General features: G+C 32.7%; 2 protein-coding genes across 3 annotated transcripts; both read left to right on the plus strand.

The window, feature by feature from the left end:
* The first annotated feature begins 438 nt into the window (after positions 1 to 438).
* On the plus strand, positions 439 to 22,379 carry LOC133322257 (uncharacterized). 2 transcript variants are annotated; one of them, XM_061531271.1, is made up of 3 exons: positions 439 to 690; positions 749 to 961; positions 22,264 to 22,379. In XM_061531271.1, the coding sequence occupies exons 1-3, from the start codon at positions 448 to 450 to the stop codon at positions 22,357 to 22,359; spliced, it is 552 nt and encodes a 183-aa protein (XP_061387255.1). In that variant the 5' UTR covers positions 439 to 447; the 3' UTR covers positions 22,360 to 22,379. The 2 variants fall into 2 exon arrangements, with proteins under 2 accessions (XP_061387255.1, XP_061387256.1); XM_061531272.1 differs by having other exon boundaries at positions 749 to 952.
* Positions 5,330 to 6,287, plus strand: LOC133322255 (pleckstrin homology domain-containing family F member 1 homolog). The gene has a single exon (XM_061531270.1). The coding sequence runs from the start codon at positions 5,343 to 5,345 to the stop codon at positions 6,237 to 6,239; it is 897 nt and encodes a 298-aa protein (XP_061387254.1). The 5' UTR covers positions 5,330 to 5,342; the 3' UTR covers positions 6,240 to 6,287.
* Positions 22,380 to 25,113: the final 2,734 nt, after the last annotated feature.

The raw sequence follows: 25,113 nt of genomic DNA on the forward strand, positions 1-25,113 counted from the left end.
GGAAGAAATGGGTAAGAAAATTTTGGGTAAAGAATAAGTTTAGAATACATTTTTTATGGAAATTCGCCTTTCCCCACAGCCAAAACAGAATTGACAGACATTGAGGAACAGTGTGTCATTTACAAAATTGAAAAACATGACAATACCATCACAGGTGAGGAGGAACAGCTGGAGGACAAAGAAAACATCAACTGCTCCCTGAACTCCAGCCATAATGAAGAGACGGAGAGAGAGGAGTTGGTAACATCGCCGGAAGATGAAGCAACTCAAAACCACAACCACGACTATACTGACAATGAACAGCCGGAGTCTCATTTAGATAAGACTGTGCAACAAACACATTTGGCACCCAAATTGAATTTGGTATGCCAGTGGTCGACACAAAAACCAGCCACCAAAAAATGCCATACAACAGCTGGCTCTTCCAAGGGTGCAGTTTCCAAAAATATGCCACCCCCACCGCAGGCGTATTTGGTGAAAGATCTCTACCAGAAGAAACGTGAAGAAGCTGAACGCCGACGAGAGGAAGAGGAACGCAAACGACGTGAATTCCATTCAAGACCCGTGCCAAATTTCAATGCCCATCATCAACTAATGGAAAAACGGAAACCAGCACATGCCTTTACAGTGGCGGTGACTCCAAAAGTTCTGAAAAAATCCAAAGAGGCCGAAGAGAAACGAAGACAAAGGGTAAGATCACACACATTCCAAAATAAAATCTGTTTTCATTTCGTTTCCTCCTTTACAGCTGGAAGAATGGAAACAAAAAAATCAACCTCCCAAATTTGAATCACGACCACCAACTGTCCTCAAAGAGAAACCTTTTGTCCCGGAAAAGAAACCATTGGTCATCCAGCAGTGTCCATTTAAATTGCACACCGAAAAACGTTTAGCCGAACGTAAACATTACGATGAGGCAAAACATAAAGCGCTCGAGGAAAAACGAAAACAGGTAGAAATTGTAAGCACCACGTTCACATTTAACACAGCATACTTTATTCGTTTCAATATCCATGTCCATATATGTGGGAGTGTGTGCGTGTTGTAAATGTGTGTGTGCTTATCAACATTTTTTGTAGTTTTTATCCCTGTTTTCCTAATACCTACTCCTTGAACATTACTAACATGTGCATGTCAAATACTAACAAAATATGATCCTGTTGTGAATCGTGGGTTATTTATGTGGACATGTGTTTTTAAGATTTTTTTAATAACCGTCAGGGAATTTTTGGTGATTAGATGAGAATATACCATTACTATCTTTAAAGAAAATATTCTGCGATTAACAAAAAATATCAATTTTGAAACGTACAAATAACAGATTCCTGTTGAAATGCTACTTTGTGTCTATGTGTATATAAAATTTGTTATTTTGTTTGCATCACATCGAAATATTCAGTGGAGGGGACTGCATATAATAATAATGCTTATATGTTGATCGGAATATAAATCTATGTTCATATAAAATCGGTTCCACATTAATGAAGGGCAAAAAAGAAATGCAGAAAATGTAAATCCACATTTCTTCGTATTTACATAGCTGGAAATATTCCCGTCCCATTTTCGTTTTTGAAATGTGATGTTTTTTTCATAACGAAAATGCTGTAAATTGATTTCGTATAATTGTAGGGTGAAAAACATTTTCTTTTGACCAGAGGAAGGGTTTGTTTTCTCTTGAATAAAAAAGCCATGCCTTTATTGGTCCTTTAGTAAATCCATGCCTTTATGGGTCCTTGAAAAAAATATTCATTAATAAAACCATGCCTGCAATGGTCCTGGAAAAAGTATTCTTTAAAAAAACGACTGTCCACGCCGTGTTCGTCCTTGAAAAAATATTCTTTAAAAAATCCACGGCTTGAAAATATTCTTTAAAAAAATCCACGGCTTGAAAATATTCTTTAAAAAATCCACGGCTTGAAAACACTCTTTAAAAAATCCACGGCTTGAAAAAAATATTCTTTAAAAAATCCACGCCTTGTGTTGGTCCCCTTGAAAAAAATATTCTTTAAAAAATCCACGCCATGTGTTGGTCCCCTTGAAAAAAATATTCTTCAAAAAAAATCACGCCTTGTGTTGGTCCCCTTGAAAAAAATATTCTTTAAAAAATCCACGCCATGTGTTAATCCCCTTGAAAAAAATATTCTTCAAAAAAATTCACGATTGTGTTGGTCCCCTTGAAAAAAATATTCTTTAAAAAATCCACGCCTTGTGTGCGTCTTTAAAAAAATATTTTTTAAAAAACTTTGATATCCTCAAAGGTGTTGGAAATAGTTAATAAATTTTTGTTTATTTTTTTCCATTTTAAATATTTTTGCAAACTGCTGCTTTCTTTTTTCCCCCACTGTGTTTTTATTTTGACAGCTGTGTGCTGCTATTCGCAACCTGACATTTGCTACCTTGCTTTCTTGCCTCCCTCAATATATTTCTTCTTGCTCTGTGTTCCTCTTTTTCGTATATAATTTTTTAGTTTTGTGTTGCTTTTCTGTCCGTTGGTGTCTTGAATATTTCGATACTCTCCGATATATTTTTTGTTTGTTGTTTATTTGTGTTTTTTGGTTTTATCTTGTCTTCGACTTTCTTTTCTATCCACTGTCGTCGATTCTACTCCAGTGTAATATGCATAAAAATATAGTTAATAACTGTTTTGTACTATAAATCAATCAGTCAAATTATAAAAAGTACTGCTGTTTGCTGCATATTTATTGTGATTCACTCACTAGTTGCTGTTGTTATTGCTGCTTTTGCACACACAAGACGTTGATGATTTTCTAGAAGAACAATAGACCGTTCATTCAATTTTCCTGTGTTTGTGTGTGTATTTTTTGTTGTTGTTGCTTTTGTTTGACAAATATCGCGTACGTTGGTGTGTGAGAGCAAAGGAGAGTAGATTGATGGTGCAATGTTTACTCTTCCATTTTGAAAATGTAGTGTTGTAAAGCGTATTAACACGTATAACTAAATGAGAGCGTAAGAGAACATTGACGTTAGGACAAGTATGTTTCATTTTTTTATTTAATTTATTTTTTTTCATTATTTTCTTTTTAATTGAACCAAATTATATAAAATTCATATACAATTACAAATAATTCCCCTTACGACTTGGATATTCTAAAACGAATTCCTATAAATATATTTTATTGGATATTTTAAAAATAAATTTGATCCAAACGAAATTCTCCACAACCTTCAAATAATATTAAAAAAAATTGAATGTTAAATGATGCGCGACTTGCAGAACAGTTCAGCAGTCATTCCACCAGTAAAACTTAGTTCCATTATGAATACCTGTGAAATTTAAAAATGGAGTGGGGAAAACGAATTTGCAGTTAAGGGTCTTATTCAGAAAATAAACAAAATGAGGTTAAAATCATGGCAAATAATACAAGGTAGTCTCATGCAGTCATAACTTTCCATTTTTTTCATAAATTTGCCTTTGACAGCATTCAGCTTTCAAAATTACAATGAAAAATATCAAAATCATTTATAAATAATTTAAAGTTCCTTGCCTCTAAAATTTATACAGCCTTATTCTGGATATACGCAAGAGAGAGATCTCGCATGTGAAAAATTATCGCTTTCACATTCTCGCCTTATTCTGAATGAATAGGAAGAAACAAATATGCGAGATGCGTATTCGAATTTTCGAAATTTGTGGTTGAAAAAAGATTCGTGTTGTCATTTTGTAATTTAAGTTGTTGTTGTAGCAGCCCTATTGCTTTTATACAATGGGCTCAGGTGACAGACGTTGACCGAGTAAGACTCGGGTCGTTCGGATCGTAGACCCCTCGTATGGGCACACCCAATTTACGGTATTTTGGAGGGTCCTTAAGCGCGTTTAAAACCGAATTCGCTGAAATTTGGTACATTGGGTTATTTTTGTCTCCACTACAAATTATAAATATAGGTCCACTTTTTCTGGTAGCCACCTTATAACGGTATCCCTTATTTACGGTATTTTGGGGGGTTTTTAGTGCGTTTTTTAACCAAATTCGCTGAAATTTTGTACAATGGGTTCTTATTGGGTACAACATTTCTCCACTAAAAACTTGGCTTAAAAATCCTTATTGCGAAAAATTTCGCACAAAATGCCATCACATTCTCCCACTCCCTGCAAATCCAGAATAACTAATTTTCCCACAAAGCGTATTTTGTCGCTTTCGAACTTGATTCAGAAAAAGGCGAAAACGGAAATGCTAATGTTGTTCAGAATAAGTTGAAGGGGATAAATTCACGTGCAATTGACATCCAGAATAAGGCTAAATATTTTTTCTGGAGAGACAGATCCTCACACAAAATGTCTTTATTTCGACACCAAATTGCATCAAACTCGGCAACATCGTTATCAATAGGATTTCCAATTCCATTTTATTTGTTGTTTCTGATTTAAAAATATGCATACAACCATTTATAATATTCAAATAAGTATACTTATTTGTAGATATTTTTCATAAAAAACATTTAATATTTTTATTTTTGTAGTCAGCTCCCTTTAAGTTTATTAGCGAAAATTTTCGCACAAAATTTCCCCATCAATTTACGCCGATAACACACTGTTATTTGTTTACGCTTTACGACGATTTTTGTGGTTATTTTTACGTTTACCAACACTTGATGCATTTAAAACACAAAAAATGTACGAATCACACACACACCCAGAAAACAAACAATAACAACAAGAAGAAATACACAATAGCAGCAATTTGACAATCAACAGAGACTCGGCTCGTCGACCGACTCTCCCCGTTTTATTTGTGCCTTTCTGTCTGTCTGTCCTCTGTGTGCTTCTTATGGTTGAGTTAGCGAGCAAACGAATGATTGAGTGACTGGCCGACTGTATGGCTATTTTGTTGTGTTGCACAAAACGTCTTACGAAGTCCGTCGAATTTTTAAAAACTCTCGAGTGAGGATTGTAACGCAAAACAATCTATACGTGAATGTGTAGTTTAATATTTTTTTATAGAATAATTAATTTTTATTATTGAAAAAAGTAACGGAACAAAAGAAACCAAGGAGGAGAGAAGTAAAGACAACACAAAAATGCAAACGTCAAATGCAAAGAAAATCAACTGAACAACAAAGTAAAAAGAAGAAATACGTGTGAAAATACTCTCGAACAAAACTAATAATCACTTCCGTTCGTCGCGTAGTTGTGTCGGTCGTCGTCGCTGTTCCAAACGACAAAAGAAAGACAAATAACAAAAGAAACGTAAAAAATACTCTTGGAATTTTTTCAAATAGCAAATTTAATTAAATAAATTTTTGATATTTTAAAATAGAGTATAAAATAATAATTAACTTGCCGTAACATCACAGTTAAACAAACACTCACACACACACCCAAAATGGTTGATCGTTTAGTAAATTCCGAAGCCAACACCAGGCGTATTGCCACTGTGGAAAATTGTTTTGGCGGTGCAGGTGTGCCACTGGCCGTCCCCGGTCGTGTCTTGGTGGGGGAGGGTGTCTTAACCAAAATGTGCCGCAAACGACCAAAATCTCGCCAGTTTTTCCTGTTCAACGATATTCTGGTCTATGGCAACATTGTTATTGGCAAAAAGAAATACAACAAACAACACATAATGCCTTTGGAAGAGGTTTCATTGGAGAACATTGACGATTGCATACAATATCGTAATGCCTGGCTGATACGTACCACCACCAAATCGTTTATTGTGTGTGCGGCCACCGAAACCGAAAAGAAGGAATGGATGGCGCATATCAACAAGTGTGTGGAGGATTTGCTTAAGAAATCGGGCAAGAAGCCAGTGGAAAAGCATGCTGCCGTATGGGTACCCGATGCGGAGGCCGTCATCTGCATGCACTGTAAGAAGACGCAATTCACCATGATTGTGAGACGCCATCATTGTCGTAATTGTGGTGCCGTCGTCTGTGGACCATGTTCATCCAAGAAATTCCTACTGCCCCAGCAAAGTTCCAAACCCCAAAGGGTATGCACCAGTTGTTATGAACGTTTGAGCAATGCCGTTAAGCAGGAATCGGCCAAGATATCATCGTCGAATTCGTTGAACTCATCGTCGGCAACAACGGGAACGGCCAATAACAAAGATGCAGCAGCTGCACACAACAATGCCAATAATGAATCATCTGGTGATGATGATTCGGAAGATGAGACAAATGGTAGCGGTAATGAACAACATGATGAGCCTAAATTCTATGGAGATAGCAGTATTTTGTCGGCAACAGAGACCAATAACCATTTAAACTCTAGTCATAATTGATATTTAAAGAAAACAAGGGAAAGAGCTGGCGGTGGAGGAGGAGGAGGTGGAGTGGGAAGAGGATTGGGCAGTGGAACAGTAAACAGATCAGCAGCAGCGAGAGGAGGAGAAGCGGCAACGGCACCACAACCATTATCATCTGGAGGAAATGGTGATGATAGCAGTTGGGTGTGGGTGGTGAGAAAAACAAAATGATGAGCATAGCATATTTGGAGCAGCAAACCCCAGCAGGATTATTATAAAGAGGATACGAATTTCAAAGGAAATCACCCCAAGTCGAACACAGAATATTAAATACAAACGTTTAACGTTGCCGTTGTTAATATTACTATTTCTAAAAATCAACAAAATGTTTTTTACATTTTGTATCTTCAATTTTTAACGATGATATACCTATACCTATATAAATATGTATAAAAAACTCAACCCAAAAACTTCGTTCTGTAACAACGAAATTTAAATTTTTGGATATAACACTCCAATACTACCTACAACTATATACAATTTGGAAATTATTGTTATTTTCTTCTTTATAAAGAAAAATAATGGTGAGTCTCACAAAAATTCTAACATTTGTATTTTTTTTTTTACTAATTGTTGTTTGAATATTTTTTAAGATTTTCAAAATTCATATCTTTTGGTTGGTGGTGGTGGCTGACATTGAATGGTACCAATTTGCCTATATAATGTCGCTTAATCTTATCTAAAGCGTTTCGCATACATGTGGTTTAAAACGAATTGGCCTGCTCTTACGCAGTTTTTTTCTTCTCATGTTTTTACCCTCCTTTCATCCTCATATCTTTGTTGTATTTAGCAATAAACAAGTTTATTTTAATTTTTTTTGTTATCGCGCTTGAAATATATTTTTTTATTATTATTTTTCTGTTTCCTCTCTCTTTCTCTCGTTTTAAATAAATTTTCTCCAGCAGCTAATCTTCTTACGGTTAAATTAAAAAGACCTACAATAAGATGATATGAGCTGTCGCCGTCGTCATACAGCTTGTCGTCGTACTTCGCTTAAACAAAATCCACGATATGTTTGTGTTTTTTTATTTAATTTTTTTTCTCAAAACTCATACAATGATATAAGTACTACAACTACAGTTCGTTGGTTGGTTCATTAAAAAGGGTATATAATTATTATTGTTATATTACTCTGAATCATACAAATAAGTAGAATCTACATATGTATATATTTACATTTTATTTACACGAAAAAAATGGCGTTCTGTTCTGAATTTGCTTAATTATTTTTAGACCTCGGATTTTGCATATTTGCATATTTTTTAATAATGAAGATATCGAAATTCTGATTGGACACAAATTCGTTTCAAAGGATTTAGAATTATTTGAAGGGTTCATATTTTTTAATTTTTTGCATATTTGCATATTTTGCATATGCACGAGATATGCAAAAAATATGCAAAATATGCAAAATATGCAAAAAATATGCAAAATATGCAAAATATATGCAAAATATGCAAAATATGCAAAATATATGCAAAATATGCAAAAAATATGCAAAATATGCTAGGTCGATATGCAATAAATATGCAAAATATATGCATAAAATATGCAAAATATATGCTAAAATATGCAAAAAATGCAAAAAATATGCAAAATATGCAAAAATATGCAAAATATGCAAACATATGCAAAATATGCAAAAATATGCAAACATATGCAAAATATGCTAGGTCGATATGCAATAAATATGCAAAATATATGCATAAAATATGCAAAATATATGCTAAATATGCAAAAATATGCAAAATATGCAAAAAATATGCACGGTATGCTAGGTCGATATGCGATAAATATGCAAAATATATGCAAAAAAATATGCACGGTATGCTAGGTCGATATGCTATAAATATGCAAACATATGCAAAATATGCAAAAATATGCAAAATATGCGAACATATGCAAAATATGCAAAATATATGCAAAATATGCAAACATATGCAAAATATGCAAAAATATGCAAAATATATGCAAAATATGCAAAATATGCAAAAATATGCAAACATATGCAAAATATGCTAGGTCGATATGCAATAAATATGCAAAATATATGCAAAATATGCAAAATATGCAAAATATATGCAAAATATGCTAACATATGCAAAATATATGCAAAATATGCAAACATATGCAAAATATGCAAAATATATGCAAAATATGCAAAATATATGCAAAATATGCAAACATATGCAAAATATGCAAAAATATGCAAAAATATGCAAAATATGCAAAATATATGCAAACATATGCAAAATATATGCAAAATATGCTAACATATGCATAATATGCAAAATATGCAAACATATGCAAAATATGCAAAATATATGCAAAATATGCAAAATATATGCAAAATATGCAAACATATGCAAAATATGCAAAAATATGCAAAATATGCAAAATATATGCAAAATATGCAAACATATGCAAAATATGCAAAATATATGCAAACATATGCAAAATATATGCAAAATATGCAAACATATGCAAAATATGCAAAAATATGCAAAATATATGCAAAATATGCAAAAAATATGCACGGTATGCTAGGTCGATATGCGAGAAATATGCAAAAAATATGAAAAATATAGGCAAAAATATGTGCAACTATAAGCAACATATTTCACATATACAATCATTTTAATCAACAAAAAAAATGTTCATGGTAGTTTTCGAATTTGTGTGCTTTCTTTATTTTTAACCTATAGAAATCTAATTGTGTATGTATGCGTTTCATGGTTCAACTGTTAGATTTTTGGGGCATTATGAAAAATTTGCTAAATATATGTATAAAACATGCAAACATATATAACCGTTATATGGCGATATACTAAAACGTGGACCGATATATCCCATTTCCAATACCAAACATCCTAGGAGTAATAATAATATATGTGCAAAATTTCAAAGTTCTATCTTTAATATTGCGACCTAGCATACCGTGCATATTTTTTGCATAATTTGCATATTTTTGCATACTTTGCATATTTTTGCATATTTTAGCATATTTTGCATATCGGCAATGCATATTTGGTATATTTTTTGCATATATTTATCGCATATCGACCTAGCATACCGTGCATATTTTTTGCATATTTTGCATATTTTTGCATATTTTGCATATTTTTGCATATTTTGCATATTTTGCATATTTTTGCATATTTTGCATATGTTTGCATATTTTGCATATATTTTGCATATTTTTGCATATTTTGCATATTTTTGCATATTTTGCATATATTTTGCATATTTTTGCATATTTTGCATATTTTTGCATATTTTGCATATATTTTGCATATATTTTGCATATATTTTGCATATCTTTTGCATATTTTGCAGATGTTTGCATATTTTGCATATATTTTGCATATTTTGCATATGTTTGCATATTTTGCATATATTTTGCATATTTTGCATATTTTTGCATACTTTGCATATTTTGCATATCGGCAATGCATATTTGGTATATTTTTTGCATATATATATCGCATATCGACCTAGCATACCGTGCATATTTTTTGCATATTTTGCATATTTTTGCATATTTTGCATATTTTTGCATATTTTGCATATGTTTGCATATTTTGCATATATTTTGCATATTTTGCATATTTTTGCATATTTTGCATATATTTTGCATATTTTTGCATATTTTGCATATTTTTGCATATTTTGCATATATTTTGCATATCTTTTGCATATTTTGCATATGTTTGCATATTTTTGCATATTTTGCATATGTTTGCATATTTTGCATATATTTTGCATATTTTGCATATTTTTGCATACTTTGCATATTTTAGCATATTTTGCATATCGACAATGCATATTTTGTATATTTTTTGCATATATTTATCGCATATCGACCTAGCATACCGTGCATATTTTTTGCATATTTTGCATATTTTTTGCATATTTTGCATATTTTTTGCATATTTTGCATATTTTTTGCATAGTTTGCATATTTTTTGCATATATTTTGCATATTTTTTGCATATATTTTGCATATTTTTTGCATATTTTTTGCATATTTTTGACATGACCCCAAATATCGATCAAATAAAGCATGAAACGCCTAAATACAAAATTTGAGTCCAATCGGATAAAGCATAAAAAATATGCAAAAATCCGAGGTCTAATTATTTTATATATACCAAATATTTGTCTTAATTTAATTTTGCAAATAAGTCAAGGGTTTTCTATATTTTGGAGAATTTATAAAAAAGGAAACGATTAATTTAAAACAAGTAGGAAAGGCATTAAGTTTGGACGGGCCGAACTTGGGATACCCTCCATCATAGGTGTACCGGTGGTTACTTGAAAATAAAATATAGGGAACATAGCTATACCAACAATTGTACCAAACGGATATATTTCCAAGAATCAAAATTTCCATAAGCGTGGATTTTTGAAGAATATTTTTCCAAGGACCAACATCTCCATAAGCGTGGATTTTTAAAGAATACCAAATTTCAGCGAATTCGGTTGAAAAATGCGCTCAAGAACCCTAAAATACCGAAAATTGAGGGTAACCTTATATAGAGGCTATCCGAATTTTTTGTGCAGAGATTTGCTATCCAATAAGAATTCTATCAAAGCCCCCAAAATACTAAAATTGGTATATACTACGCCTAAAACCAATATTTCGATAAGGCACAAAGAGCCGCCTCGATAACAGGAGCCACGGGGAGCACGCCACAGCATTAAATGTCAGCCCGCGCGTAGTGCCTTAAGGCTGCATGAACAAAATCTTTGGGGAAGTTGTATCTTTGTGCATGGTTGTACGTTGACGGTGTAGATGCCGTTATTCCTAGTACAGACGACTGGAACCGGAGTAACCCTCCTCTGGACGGCCTGGCTTTCTATACAGATCCAAGGTGGAAGAAGGTACAGGGGCTGGCGTTTACTGTGAAAGCCTAGGACCTGAGTTTACCTACAAGCTGGATAGCAACTGTAGTGTTTTCCAAGCTGAAATATTCGCGATTTGGAATGCAGTGGAATTGATAAAAAGTCTGGATGCAGAGATCGTAGAACCGCCAAAGCCATCAAATCTGAGGCCGTCCTCAAGTGTAGAACAGTTTTGAAAGAACTTACTTACAGCTATCGGCTGTGTTGGGTACCAGGACACCGTGACATCATGGATAATGAAAAAGCAGACGAATTAGCTAGACGAGGATCTCAATCTACAGATCTTTATCGGAACTTTGAGGCGTTCTTCGACGAAAGAGCCTATGTAATTTGGCACAATGTGTCAAGATCTATTTGGCCGTCTACCAAAAGGACACACTCATAGATCCCTCCATATCTTTTTCGTGGATGGTCACAATGGACCTGACGGTCTCAGAGTGCTGCCGTGTCCAAATGTATATATCCTCATTAGCCATAAGGCCTGAGGGTATAAAAATACCGAAACCAAAGAATATATTTCAGTAGGCAAAGAATACTTCAGGTGACCAGAGCTACAGTAATCATTGAAATAAACCTTGTCCAAAAAATAACAAAAAAATTAATTTTTTATTGAAAATTAAATTTTTTTCATTTTTACGACATTCATAATAATTTCAACATCATTAACGATTATATTATATATATCTAGATTCTCTTATATATCATACTTTTACAAATTGTAATACATGAAAGGGAAATTATATATTTTTTTGCATTGTTTTATTTTTTTTTTCTCTTTTTTGTTTTTATTTGTGTTACTTGAAGTACTATCTATAAATATCAATTCCGTTTATCTTTAATTTCATTGCTAAACGATGGCTGGGTTGGCTGACTGGCGGTTTGTCTGGAAGCTCCAATGCCACTATATCCACCTACTGCTAAAAAGTCAAAGACATTATTGTCGTCGTCATTGTCGACGATGATGGGACAACAACAACACCGCAATAATGATGGCAATTTTAAACATCATCATTATGATGAAGCATCATCATCATATAATTTACCGTATATAATTTGTTGTTATTTTTATCTTATATTGTATAGATATAGGTCTTGTTTTCATTCGCTTTTTTTCTTCTTTTCAACATTTCATATTATTAGTTTTGTGCACAAGACAACAACAGCAGCAGTTTTGTTGTTATTCACCTATGGGCGATGATCATGTAACACACTCACTCGCTGGTGAATGTGCGCGCCGGTTACACACAGTCATCATATTTTTTTATTTTTTTGTTATTTTATATAAATATGTTATGGTTAGGCGCCTAAAAATAATACACTTTCATTTACTATATACCTTTTTAAGCAATAACATAAATGATGACGTTTTTCTTTTTGTGTCCTTCATTTGTTTACGTTTTGATTTCGAATATTTTTGGTAGTTTATGTTTTTTTCTTAACACTAATATAAAAGAAGATAATGTACAATTTCGAAATAATTCAACTTAAATTTACCATTTTTGAAATATCAATCATAGCAGTTTAGCTTAAAGAGAGATTATACGCCCATTTTTAATACTTGTCTCTGACCTGTATCATTATTACAATACGACACAAGTAGTGATATAGAATTATGTCAGGGAAACCTGAATTGTTCGCCCATCTCGAAAACCAACCAACCCCTCATAATTCTAGATTGCAAACTCATGGAACACTGATCATAAGGCATCAAAGAATGTGAACAAGTCTATATATTTTATAATCTTCAAGAAAATGTACAGACTTATTCTGGATATTCGCTAGGGAGAGATCTTGCTTGTGAAAAATTTTTCGCTTTCACAATCTCGGCTTATTCTAAATGAATAGGGAGAAGGAAAAAATGCGAAATGCGGTTTCGAAAATGGTGGTTGAAAAAAGATTCCTATTGTCATATTGTAATTTAAGTTGTAATGTGTGTTGCTCCAATATTGTAATTTATGCATCGTTATCAATAGGATTTCCAATGGCTCTTTTTTAGTTAGAAATATGCATACAATCATTTATAATATTCAAAATCGTCATAGAATAAGTATTGTGTAGATATTTTCCATAAAAATATGTATTACCTATATTTTATTTTTATTTTTTCGCTTTCGAACATGATTCAGAATAAGAGGAAAGCGAAAATGCGAAAAAAATCGCTGCGAATTTTGGTTCAGAATAACCTTAAAGGGAAAGAGCTAACAAATTCACGGTGAATTGATGTCCAGAATAAGGCTGTGCCAAATATTACCCTTTGTAATCTTCCCCTATATTAGGAGGCAGGAAAGAAATTTAAAAGATAGGTTCAGCCAAATCCCAATTTCCATTACTACCTACATCATAAAATCCAATGGAAATCTGATTACTCAATTTCAGGATTCCCGCTCTGTTGGTTCGCTCTAAATCCAAATTGTATCAAATTTAGTACACATTAGTAGACATTTCCAAAACTTCCTACACCCCAACAGTGATCCTAACTCCAAAATGTCAAGATTTCAGCTCCATCGGTTCACCTAAATCCGACGGTAATGTTAATTTCAAATTTCAGGATCACAGGTCCATTTGTACCTTCAAATTAAAATTGTACCAAATATAATACTTTTCGTATACATGAGTACACGCTTTCAAAAGCACCTCCTTATATCGACCATATTTCTCAACCTTAATTCGCATTTCAGATTTCAAGTTTTTAGCTCTATACATTCACTTGCTACGAAATTGTACAACATTTAGTACATTTTAGTACTATTCAGATACTTATAGTTCGAATGTCCAAAAGGAAACACCCCTTTCTTATATCTATTCTACACTTCATCAGTGACCCTCATTTCAAATTTAAGTTCTTGTTCTACCGGTTCGCAAAATATAAATGGTACCACATTTAGTATTTTTTTAGTACTTTTCGTACCATTCTATTCCAAAACCATTCTAGTACGAATTTCCACAATCCAATTCTTACTCACAACCTGCAAGAATTTTTGTATCGGTCATATCGGTCGTTGAACTAAATATTGTAATTACAATTCAAATATGATTTTTTAAGGACATACCAATATATATACTGTTTAAAAGACGTACCCGTAAAAATCACCATAGTTCGTGGAAAACATTTTAAAAAAAGTTTATTTATTATCAAAAGAATAATCAGTAAGTTTTTAAATTTCAAATTCAGCACAAAATCTAATCTCATTTAGTAAACCTTATAGAAAAAAGTTTACCTACCCCTCCTAATATACCAACAACATTCAAATTATCTACATCTGATATTACTTAATTTCTGGACAGCAGCAAAAAAGTAGATCAATGTCTATGAACGAAAATAAAAACAAAATCAGGGTCTCTCCACAACATAATACCATTTTGATGATAATACACGTCGTGTGACGATGACAAAGAAATCTTAAAAATGCGTCAAACCAGGGCGAACCAAACCAAATCAGGTGAAGCAAAAAATACGAAACTATGCACTGATAAGAAGGCAAATATTTACTGGACACAAAATACATACAAAAATTTCTGTGTATGGACAATGGTGTTTACACGTGTTTTCCTTTATATACACATATAGCCAGTCAGACAGCCAGCAAGCCATTATCGCAATGCTAATGTCATCGAGAAGTCAGTCAGTCGATCAATACAAATTAGAATAAATCCAACAAAAATGCGATTTATCGCTGCTCAAGCTAATTGTATAGCTTGATTATGATAAACACACAGTTGTAATTTTTGTAGTGTCGGATTTGCTGTGCATTTTGTCCTAATCCACCATACCACCATGACCATAAATTTATTAGGAACGCCGCGGTTTTTTATCTAGTCATTGTGTTGTGCTTGAAAATGTGGTGTTTACGATGACGATTGTCATTGTCAAAGTAAATAGTGTTTGTTGTCGCGGAAAACAACAACAACACATCTGCAATTCTTTCTAAGCTCCTTAGTATAATCCATATGTGCAAAAAAATTAAAGCGGATTTTACTTTTGTCAAGTAATATTTTAATATGTATGTAAATTTAAACACACAATGTGTTTGTATGTACAAATAAATTAATAAATCCACTCAAGATATGCTCAAACATATAGTTTGGATAAGAATACTAATTTTTGCAAATGAAATTTATTTTTGTGGGAAATAAATAGGCTTGTAGTTTTATATATATGGTTTATGGTTTGTGACTAAAAGCCAATTATAGTTTAAGTTTGTATTCTAAAATAGCGTTTTGGAAAATAGCGATTTATAATTAAGCTAATGTGATGAGAAATTTTACAACTATCTATTGTCTCGGTAGGGTGGAGTATTAACAAATGACTGTTTTTGCAAAAGTAAAGTTTGTATGAGCCCGAAACAAAACAGCAATCGAGCGAGTGGGTCGGTCGGTCATCGAACTTGTTTCAAAAAAAAAAAAAAAAAAAAAAAAAACAACAAAATTATACAGCCTTATTCTGGACATCAATTCACCGTGAATTTTTTCGCTCTATAAATTTATTCTAAATCGCAGTGAATTTTTCGAAAGCGAAAAAATCCGCTTTGGGGAAAAATTATTTAGAGTGGAAGAATGTGCAATTTTTTTCGCTAATAAATTTAAAGGGAGCTGACTACAAAAAATATATATATATATAATATTTTCATGGAAAATATCAACACAGTTATTCTATGACGATTTTGAATATTATAAATGGTTGTATGCATATATTTTAACATAAAAACAACACATAAAATGCCATTGGAAATTCTATTGATAACGATTCACGCTCAATCATCTATTGCCACGGAATGTATAAATGCAATAAAGAATATTTAAGCGGAGTTTGTTGCAATTTGGAGGCGAAATAAAGACATTTTGTGTGAGGATCTGTCTGTCCAGAAAAAATATTCAAAATTATGGAAAAAACACATAGTCAAATTTGCCAGATAAGCCGCTTAACAGTGAAGAACTCAAATAAAAATTATGAAAGAACAATAAATTTTACTGCTGATCTTGTGTCAGTTTAATTTATCCTGTAAAGCCGAATGAATTTTACAGGAATGCCAAACGCAGACATGGCTCTAAACACCTCTGAAGAATAGGGCTGTCGAGTGCGGCTTTATTGTCGACGAATAGGTGGAATGTGTCGATGCGTTTTTCGTGGATTTTTTCCATGATTTGGACTTGCCAGGTCTTAAGCCGCATTCGTATGGTCCAATAATGTCCTTGATCATTGGCTTCAGTCGTTCATACAGCACGCTGGATAGCACTTTATTTATCCTCCCTTTTTTGCGCGGTACACAGGATTCTGAGGTTCCAATCATTGGGCATACATTACTCTAATCAAATTGTGCAGCTAGTGCATGCTCCTTACCAGCAACTGACCAACAGTCTTGAATAGTTCGGCTTGTAACCCATCGGCACCTGCTGCTTTATTATTCTTCAACCGATTGATTTCTATTATGAACTCATCTTGGCTAGGTGGTATACACTCTATATCGCCATTTCTTACTGGTTCTGGGGTATCCTCTTCGCCGCTACTATTTGTTACCAAAAGTTTTTCAAAATGCTCCTTCCAGATCTTCAGCACACTGTCTGTACCTGTCACCAGGTTTCCTTCTTCATGACTACAGGAGGATGTGCCTGCACCAAAGCCTTCGGTTTGGTGTTTTACTCGTTGGTAACATTCCCGGACTTCATTCGGACTCCTGTACATCTCGATTTGCTCACGCTCACATTTTTCTTGTTATTTCTTCTTTTTTCTGAAAATATGTTTCTCCTCTCTCCTTTTCTCCCAATAATTCTCCATCGTTCTACGTGTTGCTACCGTCTGCAGCGCCATTTTCGAAAATTCGAATATGCGTCTTGCATTTTTGTTTCTCCCTATTTATTCAGAACAAGGCGAGAATGTGAAAGCGAATAATTTGTCACAAGCGATTTCTCTCTTTAGAGAATATCCAGAATAAGGCTGCTTATGTGCTTATTTCAGATGTTGAGTTTTGACAACGTTTCATTTTCGTCAAGCCTTCATCAATTTTAGAAAAAATAAACAGTCGATCGAACACCTTCATGTGACAATATTCAATTTTATTGTCGAAAAGTATGTAACTATAGAAGAATGGTGTAGTACTCCGTTCCATTTCTTGTTTTCCTTTTTTCCAATTTCATTATTGTCTCTATATTTGGTATTTGTTCCAAAAATTCTAGAGATTTCTGTTAAGGTCATTGTGTGCCTCTATCTTTGTAATTCCATAATTCTACTCGTCTCAAAAGAACGTTCCTCCTACATGAATCAATAAACCCTTTATGTTGTTTTTACTCATTTTACTCTTCCGCATAATTACAACAACGCTTACATATATTTACAACACGTGAATGAATCACCTAAAATTATCTTGAAGAGCCGGCTGGCTGGGTTCGTTCATACACCCACAATAAAAGCAATCAAAGGCATTCATATTATTATGATGTTACTAAGCTCACATATGCTCGCTCTGGCTTATTTTTGTGATTGATATGATGACGACGATGATGTTGTTGGGCTTTTTTAGAACCAAGCTTTTCATCAGACGACATAAGAATTCAAGATTTAATTTTTTGTAAAATATATTCATGACAACAACAACTAAAATCGAAATGATTTATAATAATAACAATAATAATATTGCCTTATCAACAAAAAAACAACTAAAAAATATTACTCAGTAATTCATTCAGGGTGTGAGTCATATTATAATGTGCCCAGAGACCGCCCAAAGGTTGTTGTTGATGTTTATGCTGCTGCTGCCTGCTATAGAGTAGTCGATCGTCTGTTGCTCGTGTGCAAATTTTGTTGGCTTTGTTTTATTTTTAAGCTGTATCGGAAATATTTGCGGCAAATACTCTAAACCTTGAATGCAGTTTGGTTGGTTGGTGTTGGGGGAGACATGTTGTGCTGCTGCTGTTGCATACAAGTCCGTATTACTTGATACTGACTGCCTGCCTTTTGGCATGTATTAATTTTCTGTGTGTATGTGATTAAGATTTTGTTGCTGTTGCTAGCACATTTCTTTTCACTATTTATAAATTCACAGGTTTTCTCCATATTTCTTTCTTTCATTACTTCTCTTTTCATTTCTATTAAATTCACATCGTCATCATTTCACCTAACGTTTTTTTAACTTGGATTTGCAATATATTGCAGTGACTATGTTCACTTGCTGCCTGCCATATGGCTGTCTACTTTTGTGTTTGCCTATCACACATCAGCAACATGCATAAGGATACACTGAAGAAAAAATAATAGAAGAAGAATTTGAATCTCCATTTATAAGGATTGGAAATTCAGAAAAAATTATATTCTTGCAAGTTTTGGGTCAGATCAAAAATACAGCAGAACACTGAATTTATGACATTTATACCCTCATGCGACAAAAATGTTCCTCGTCGAAATATTATTTCATATTTCTTTGGTACAAATAAGTTTCACACAATTAGGAGTCGATTTTCAAACGTCTGTCTGTCTTTCTGGCCGGTTGGTGCAGACGATAACGCTCTAAGGGAGTAACCGATTTCATCCAAACTTTGTTTACCCTCAGCCGGTTTGATGTTATAATAACATGCAAACGGACTATCCGATTTTAACGAATCTTTGTACAACCTATTATTTTTTCCAATCCTAGGCCAAGTTTGAAGATGGTACCCTATGGTCCACTCCATCTGGTACCTCCCCCACAAATGATCGAAATTTTCAATATTTATAAATCCAATATCAGGCGATAGGAATGTCCGATATGAACCAAACTTTGCACAACCTATTGTCTTTACCAACCCTAGATCAAGTCCGAAGATGGGATCCATTGCTCCACTCCTTCTGGTGCCTCCCACACAAATGGTCTACATTTTTGAGATTTATGAATCCAATATATTGCAAATGGAATGTCCGATTTGAACCCAACTTTGCACAACCTTTTACCTTTACCAAGCCTATAGCAAGTCCTAAGGTGGGACCCGTCTGCCCTCTCCTCTGATACATCCTACAAAAAGGGTCAATATTATATATTTGATCAACATAAAATCCGATAAAACGTCTAGAACAACTTTAAAGTGAAGAGCGAACAAATCCACTGTGAATTGTGATATCAATTCAATACGACTGAATCCAGGGTGAGATAAAAAAAACTGCAACAAAGTCAAACGCCATAATGTTTACATTTTTTAATTTTATTGAATGAAAGCATAAAATGTCGGAAAATTGCATAAAAGTTTAGAATAAGTTTAGATTTGTTCGAATTGGTCTGCGGTATTTTGGCCCATTCCCGGCGAAGCAAGAAAGGTAGTGCCTACCTTGCTTTCCAAAATACTCCAGACACAATTGTCCAACGGATTGGTATCCGGACATTTTGGTGGCCATTGTGCGCTGACAATTTTAACATGGGTGGCGCTTGCTGAATGCGATGGTGTTGAGTCCTGTTGGGATGTCCAAGGTCTGCGGCCATAATGTTTGCGTGCCCTAGGCTTTAATATACACGTCAGAATATTTTCGCGATAATATTCGGCATTTATTCTGATGCCACGGTCGATTAATACGAGCGGAGAGCGACCATCGGCTGTTATGGAGGCCCACACCATCACTATGACCGGCGCTTGAGTTCTGGTGGCCAACCGAAGGTGTACATTTTCAGCCGGCCCTTTTTGCCAAGTAAACACGATAATTTTATTTGTTTACAAACTGCTGGACAACGAACGTTTTTCAAGCGAAGCATCTCTCTAGCTCTTTTGAGTCCATTTTCTTTCTGTTGCGGTGTAAGTTCTTGCACTTCAATTGCTTTACTCCGAGCTCATTTTTCAATATTTCCCCAATGGAATATTTCGATATGTTCAGCTCACGGGCCATTTTTCGGACACTGCGATGAGGGAGTTGATGTTGCTGTTTTCTTCCGTCCACTTCCTTGGCGTCGGGCTACGCTACCAGTAACACGGTAACGAGCGATGCGATTTAAATGCTACAGTGCTCTAACGAAATCACACTATCTCGCTTGAATTTCATCACGAATAACTTTTTTTGTGGAAAATTCCCTCCAAAATGTTTTTGTACGCTTGTAAACAATATAATAAGCTGTCACTGTAATAATTTTAACAGCTGTCGGACGAGTGGCTTAGAAATGACAGCAGTCTGAAGTTGGTTGCAGTTTTTTCATCTCACCCTGTATATAGGAGGAGAGGAGGATTTAAAAATTTTGGGCTAGGCCGTTTTCAGTTGTTTTTTGAAGAAAACATTATTCTCCAGTCATATATCATACAGTCTTCTTCTGACCTTCGCGAAGATCTTTTTCCTTCGACAAATTAGACACACCCCTAGTTTCAGAATAAGTTGTTTATAACATTCCACTTCGTTTTTTTCGGCGTGTACCACCTATATAATGTATCTCTCTTTGGCATATTGCATATAATACTTTATAATTATTTTTATTTGTTTCCAGTATCTGTGTCTCTCTGTTTGTGTGACACCAAAAGCTTCTTGTGTGCACCTCTTCGTGTTTGACCAATTGCTTTTACTTCTTTGCCACCTTGTGCTGGTGTCTTGCATTTTTTGTTTTGTTCATATTTGTGTTGGAATTTTTTCACGTTTATAGATTGAGAGAAAAAAATGTTTGAAAAGTGTGTCCCTTTTCAGTTTACGTTGTTGTTCTCATTAGCTTATATTGAATACCTTACCAACCTACCTACCCATATGTTTGTCTTTGAATGGAAATTAGTTATGTGTTGTATTTAATTAATATCTTTGTTGTATTTTTTCTATGTGGGAGTATATAAGAATAGAAATATGTGTGTGCGACACACATTTCTTATGTTGTTGACATTTTAAATTGTCTGTCTGTCTAAAATTTTATATGTTGTAGAATTTGCTGCTTGCGGAAATACAACATGGAAAATATTATTTATGTATAATTTTTCAGATTTTTATAACTTTAAAAGAAAAACAAACATTAAAACTATTTTTGAATAGGCTTCCGAATGGAAGTCGAGATATTTGGAAATATTAATTGTAGACATCGTATTCACGAGTTTATATTCGATACGAGTCAGTGACCCATATTGAAATTTGATGGAGAATAATTTTTCTTTTGATTCCAAATCTCAAAAATTAGGTTTTGATGGAAATATTGTTCAAAAATTAACCTAAAAAGAACAGTTTCTTATTTTTTATATCCAAATGTAAATATATTTTTATATGTTATATAATAGAACTAGAGACTTTTCTTGGTAGGTGACTCATATTGAAATTTGACGGAGAATAATTTTTCCTTTGACTACAAACCTCAAAAATTAGGTTTTAGTGGAAATATTGTTAAAATTCAAATTAACCTAAAAATATTTTTATATTTAAATATATTTTCAAATTTTAACTGATTTGTATATGTTATGTAGTAGAACTAGAGAAATCTCTTGGTCGGTCGGTGACCCATAGTGAAATTTGACGGAGAATAATTTTTCCTTTGAATCTTACACTCTAATATTATGTTTTGGGGGAAAATATTGCTAAATATTTAAATTAACCTTAAACAACAATTTATTTTTTTAATATATCCCAATTTAAACAGATTTTTATATGTTACATAGTAGAACTAGAGAAATCTCTTGGTATTGAAATTTGACGCACAATAATTTTTCCTTTGACTCCAACTCTCTTATATTACGTTTTGGGGGAAATATTATTAGAAATAAAAATTAACCTAAAAAACAATCTCTTATTTTAATATCCAAATTTAAACTGATTTTTATATGTTATATAGTAGAGCTAGAGAAATCTCTTGGTCGGTGACTTATAATGAAATTTGACGGAGAATATTTTTTCTCTTGACACCAACATCCTAAAATTAAGTTTTGAGAGTCATATCAACGCTTTAATGACAATTTTATTTTCCCAACTATGACTAATGGTGTCACCTTGTGTAAAATTCTTAAAATACATTTATAATCTCCATAAGTCATTATTGTTATCTATCTTAAATTTGCATCCTCCGCAACACAACAAAAATAAAAAACTAATCTTTATCTCATATATTTTTTATTATTAACCAGCAACAATGTAAATCAATTGTGAAATGTAACTAATTTGTATGTCCTTTCTATTTTTTTATATTTTCAGGAGGAAGAAGAACGCAAAAGGCGTGAAGAGGAGCGCATACGTGAACTAAGAAAAGCTGCTACATTTAAAGCACGACCAAATCCCTTTAGACACTAAGATATTATTCGTTTATTATTATTTTATTTTTATTAATTTTGATACATTTGAAATGCAACACACACACACTCTAAAAATGTTAAAATCTTAAACTAGATATTATTATATAAAAAAAGAAAGTTGAATTCTTTCGTCGTCATTAACCGTGTAAAAAGCATTAGCAAGAAACGACCACACACACAAAATGATAAAGTATTTTGCAATTAATATTATTATAATTTCCCCCGAACACCCTCCCCTCCTTAACTTTTAAACAAATCACAAATTAACTACTTTTCTCTATCTCCTAATTACAAATAATGTGTATTTGTCCTTTTTTAGATAACCTTTACTATTACGATAATTCTTAACAATACAAAACAAATATGCGCTCTTGTTTTTCTTTTTTTATACCCCCACCCTACCCACACACAACATACATACACACTCTCCTCTTCTTTTTACTAAAAAAACTGAAACATCTTATTATTATTATTTTATATATTATTAATTTATGTGTATAACAGTTAATTATTTAATGTTTTTATAACAATATTACTATTATAATAAACATTTTTTTGCAAACACAAATACAACTATTATACATATTGAATAATAATTGTGTATATAGTTTTTGTTCGATTTTATTTTGAATCTGTGTAATATACTTGATGTTTGTCCCTGTTAAGAACATTTTGAAATTGTCTATTTTTCTTTCACTTTCGTTTTTTGTTTACACCCGATAAAAAACACTAGAGTTTGTCTGTAGAAAGATTTGTTGACAATATAAACTGTAACATAAAAGGAGATACATATTTTTATGTTAGATCTTAATTTTTATGTAGAGATAGGCAAGAGTAATTCTAAATTCTCAGAAATGTTTAATTGTAATGGCTTGGACTTCTAATTTTCTGGAATAGGGTCTGATTTGTAACTGGGACCAACTTTAAAAATTTCTACCTCTAGATTTCTGTTTATCCTTGGAGAAACCAAATTACAGTCACTTCGATGGAATAACCTGAAAGCCAAATACTGCAAATGGAAATATGGCCTTAAAAATATCTTGGGGGCTACATAAGATATTAATTTATATGGAGAAATTTGTATTTACTGAGAACCTGATAACCAAATTACAGCAACATAGTTTGAAAAATATGACTATGACCTTCAATGAACATGTATGTGCCAGAGCCACACTTTTAACATCTCCTGCCTGGAGATTTTGTGTCCTCATAGAAACAAAAATTCAGTTGATACCATAAAAATACCGCAGATTGCGCAGTATCCTTATATGGGGTGTACTCGAAAATGTGGAAAATTTTTGCTAATACTTTGACGGACTTCAACTCTCAAAAATTAGATTTTGGGTGGAAATATTGTTAAAAATTTAAATTAACATAAAAAAGAACAATTTCTTTTTGTTATATTTTCTAATTTAAACTTATTTTCATATATTATATAGTAGAGCTAGAGAAATTTCTTGGACGGAGACCTATATTGAAATTTGATGTACAATATTTTTTCTATTGACATCAACACCTTAAAATTAAACGTTGTTGGAAATATTGTTAAATATTCAAATTAACGTAAAAAGAACAATTTCTTATTTTTATATCCAAATTCAAACTGATTTTTATATGTTATATAATTTTTGGGCAGTTTGAAGAGGAATTTCAAATTCCCAAATTTTGTATAATCGACAGAAATTATATGAAATGAACATCCTCAAAAAAATCACTTTTGCTCCAAAACAATCTTTATTTTCAGTTTTTAATAACATTCTTAACTGTGTTACAATATAATAATTTTTGTAATTTTTAAAGACAATTTTCCTGATCTAGAACCTTTTACATTCGACTCTTAAAAAAGTGGCACTAATTTCAGATTTGTGTAGTTTTGATGAAGCCCACACTCTTTTTTCGTGATATACTTGCCGATGCATTTGTATTTTTGAGATCAATTTATTTCATTATTCAACATTTTAATTCTTCTGTTTTTTTTTATTTTCTTGGAATTTATATATAGACCTTGCAGGTAAGACTGTTGCACATTATACATACAATCAGCATTATTTTATAAAATAAAAACAAAAAACATTTTAAAAATATGGACAAGGAAACCCAAAATTCTAAAATTTTAAATGATTTACAAAAAAATTATATTAATCGAATTTATATACAATTATATTATATGGAAATTATATTATTGAATTAATATATTGTAAATAAAAAATATTTGAAATAACCACCAATTTTTCTTAAATTGGCATTTTGAATCTACTACTAATAAAAAATTCGGTCAAAAATCGGATACCAAAAGCGGAACCGCGCCGCGGACCACTTAAGCTAACTACAGTGAACTCTCGATAATGTGAACTGACATTAAAGTATTGAAAAAATCGGGGAATTCGCGGTAATTAGGTGGTCGAATCGAAAATTTGAACAAATTCGAAAATCTGAACTACCCAGACATTAATTAGTTCACATTATCGAGATTTCACTGTATATGAAATTAGACTCCCAACTACCCTTCTTTTTTAATGAAACGTAAAAATAACATTTTCATGTTAAACTATTGGAGAAGACTTGCTATTTTGAAAATGATTCTATAATCTCCCTTAAATCCCGAACGATTTTCCACTTTTTAGAAATTAATTTTTTATTTAATTTTACATTTTTTTTACATGCAAGAACATGATTTTTTTGAGTTAATTATCGAGAACTTTTTGACACATATTGGGCGGTATCTTAGTCATAACTTGACGAATGTTTTTTT

The sequence above is a fragment of the Musca vetustissima genome, unplaced genomic scaffold (genome assembly GCF_032173495.1).
Source record: "Musca vetustissima isolate MV318-11 ecotype Yass unplaced genomic scaffold, APGP_CSIRO_Mvet_v1 utg8248, whole genome shotgun sequence".
In the NCBI taxonomy this organism is placed as follows: Eukaryota; Metazoa; Arthropoda; class Insecta; order Diptera; family Muscidae; genus Musca; species Musca vetustissima.

What these genes read in the sequence shown, in the direction of transcription:
- LOC133322257 (XM_061531271.1), top strand. Translation starts at nt 448, where the DNA reads ATGCCACCCCCACCGCAGGCGTATTTGGTGAAAGATCTCTACCAGAAG. An exon ending in AAGAGAAACGAAGACAAAGG is followed by an intron (nt 691 to 748) that starts GTAAGATCACAC and finishes CCTCCTTTACAG; the next exon opens with CTGGAAGAATGGAAACAAAA. An exon ending in AACGAAAACAGGTAGAAATT is followed by an intron (nt 962 to 22,263) that starts GTAAGCACCACG and finishes TTATATTTTCAG; the next exon opens with GAGGAAGAAGAACGCAAAAG.
- LOC133322255 (XM_061531270.1), top strand. Translation starts at nt 5,343, where the DNA reads ATGGTTGATCGTTTAGTAAATTCCGAAGCCAACACCAGGCGTATTGCC.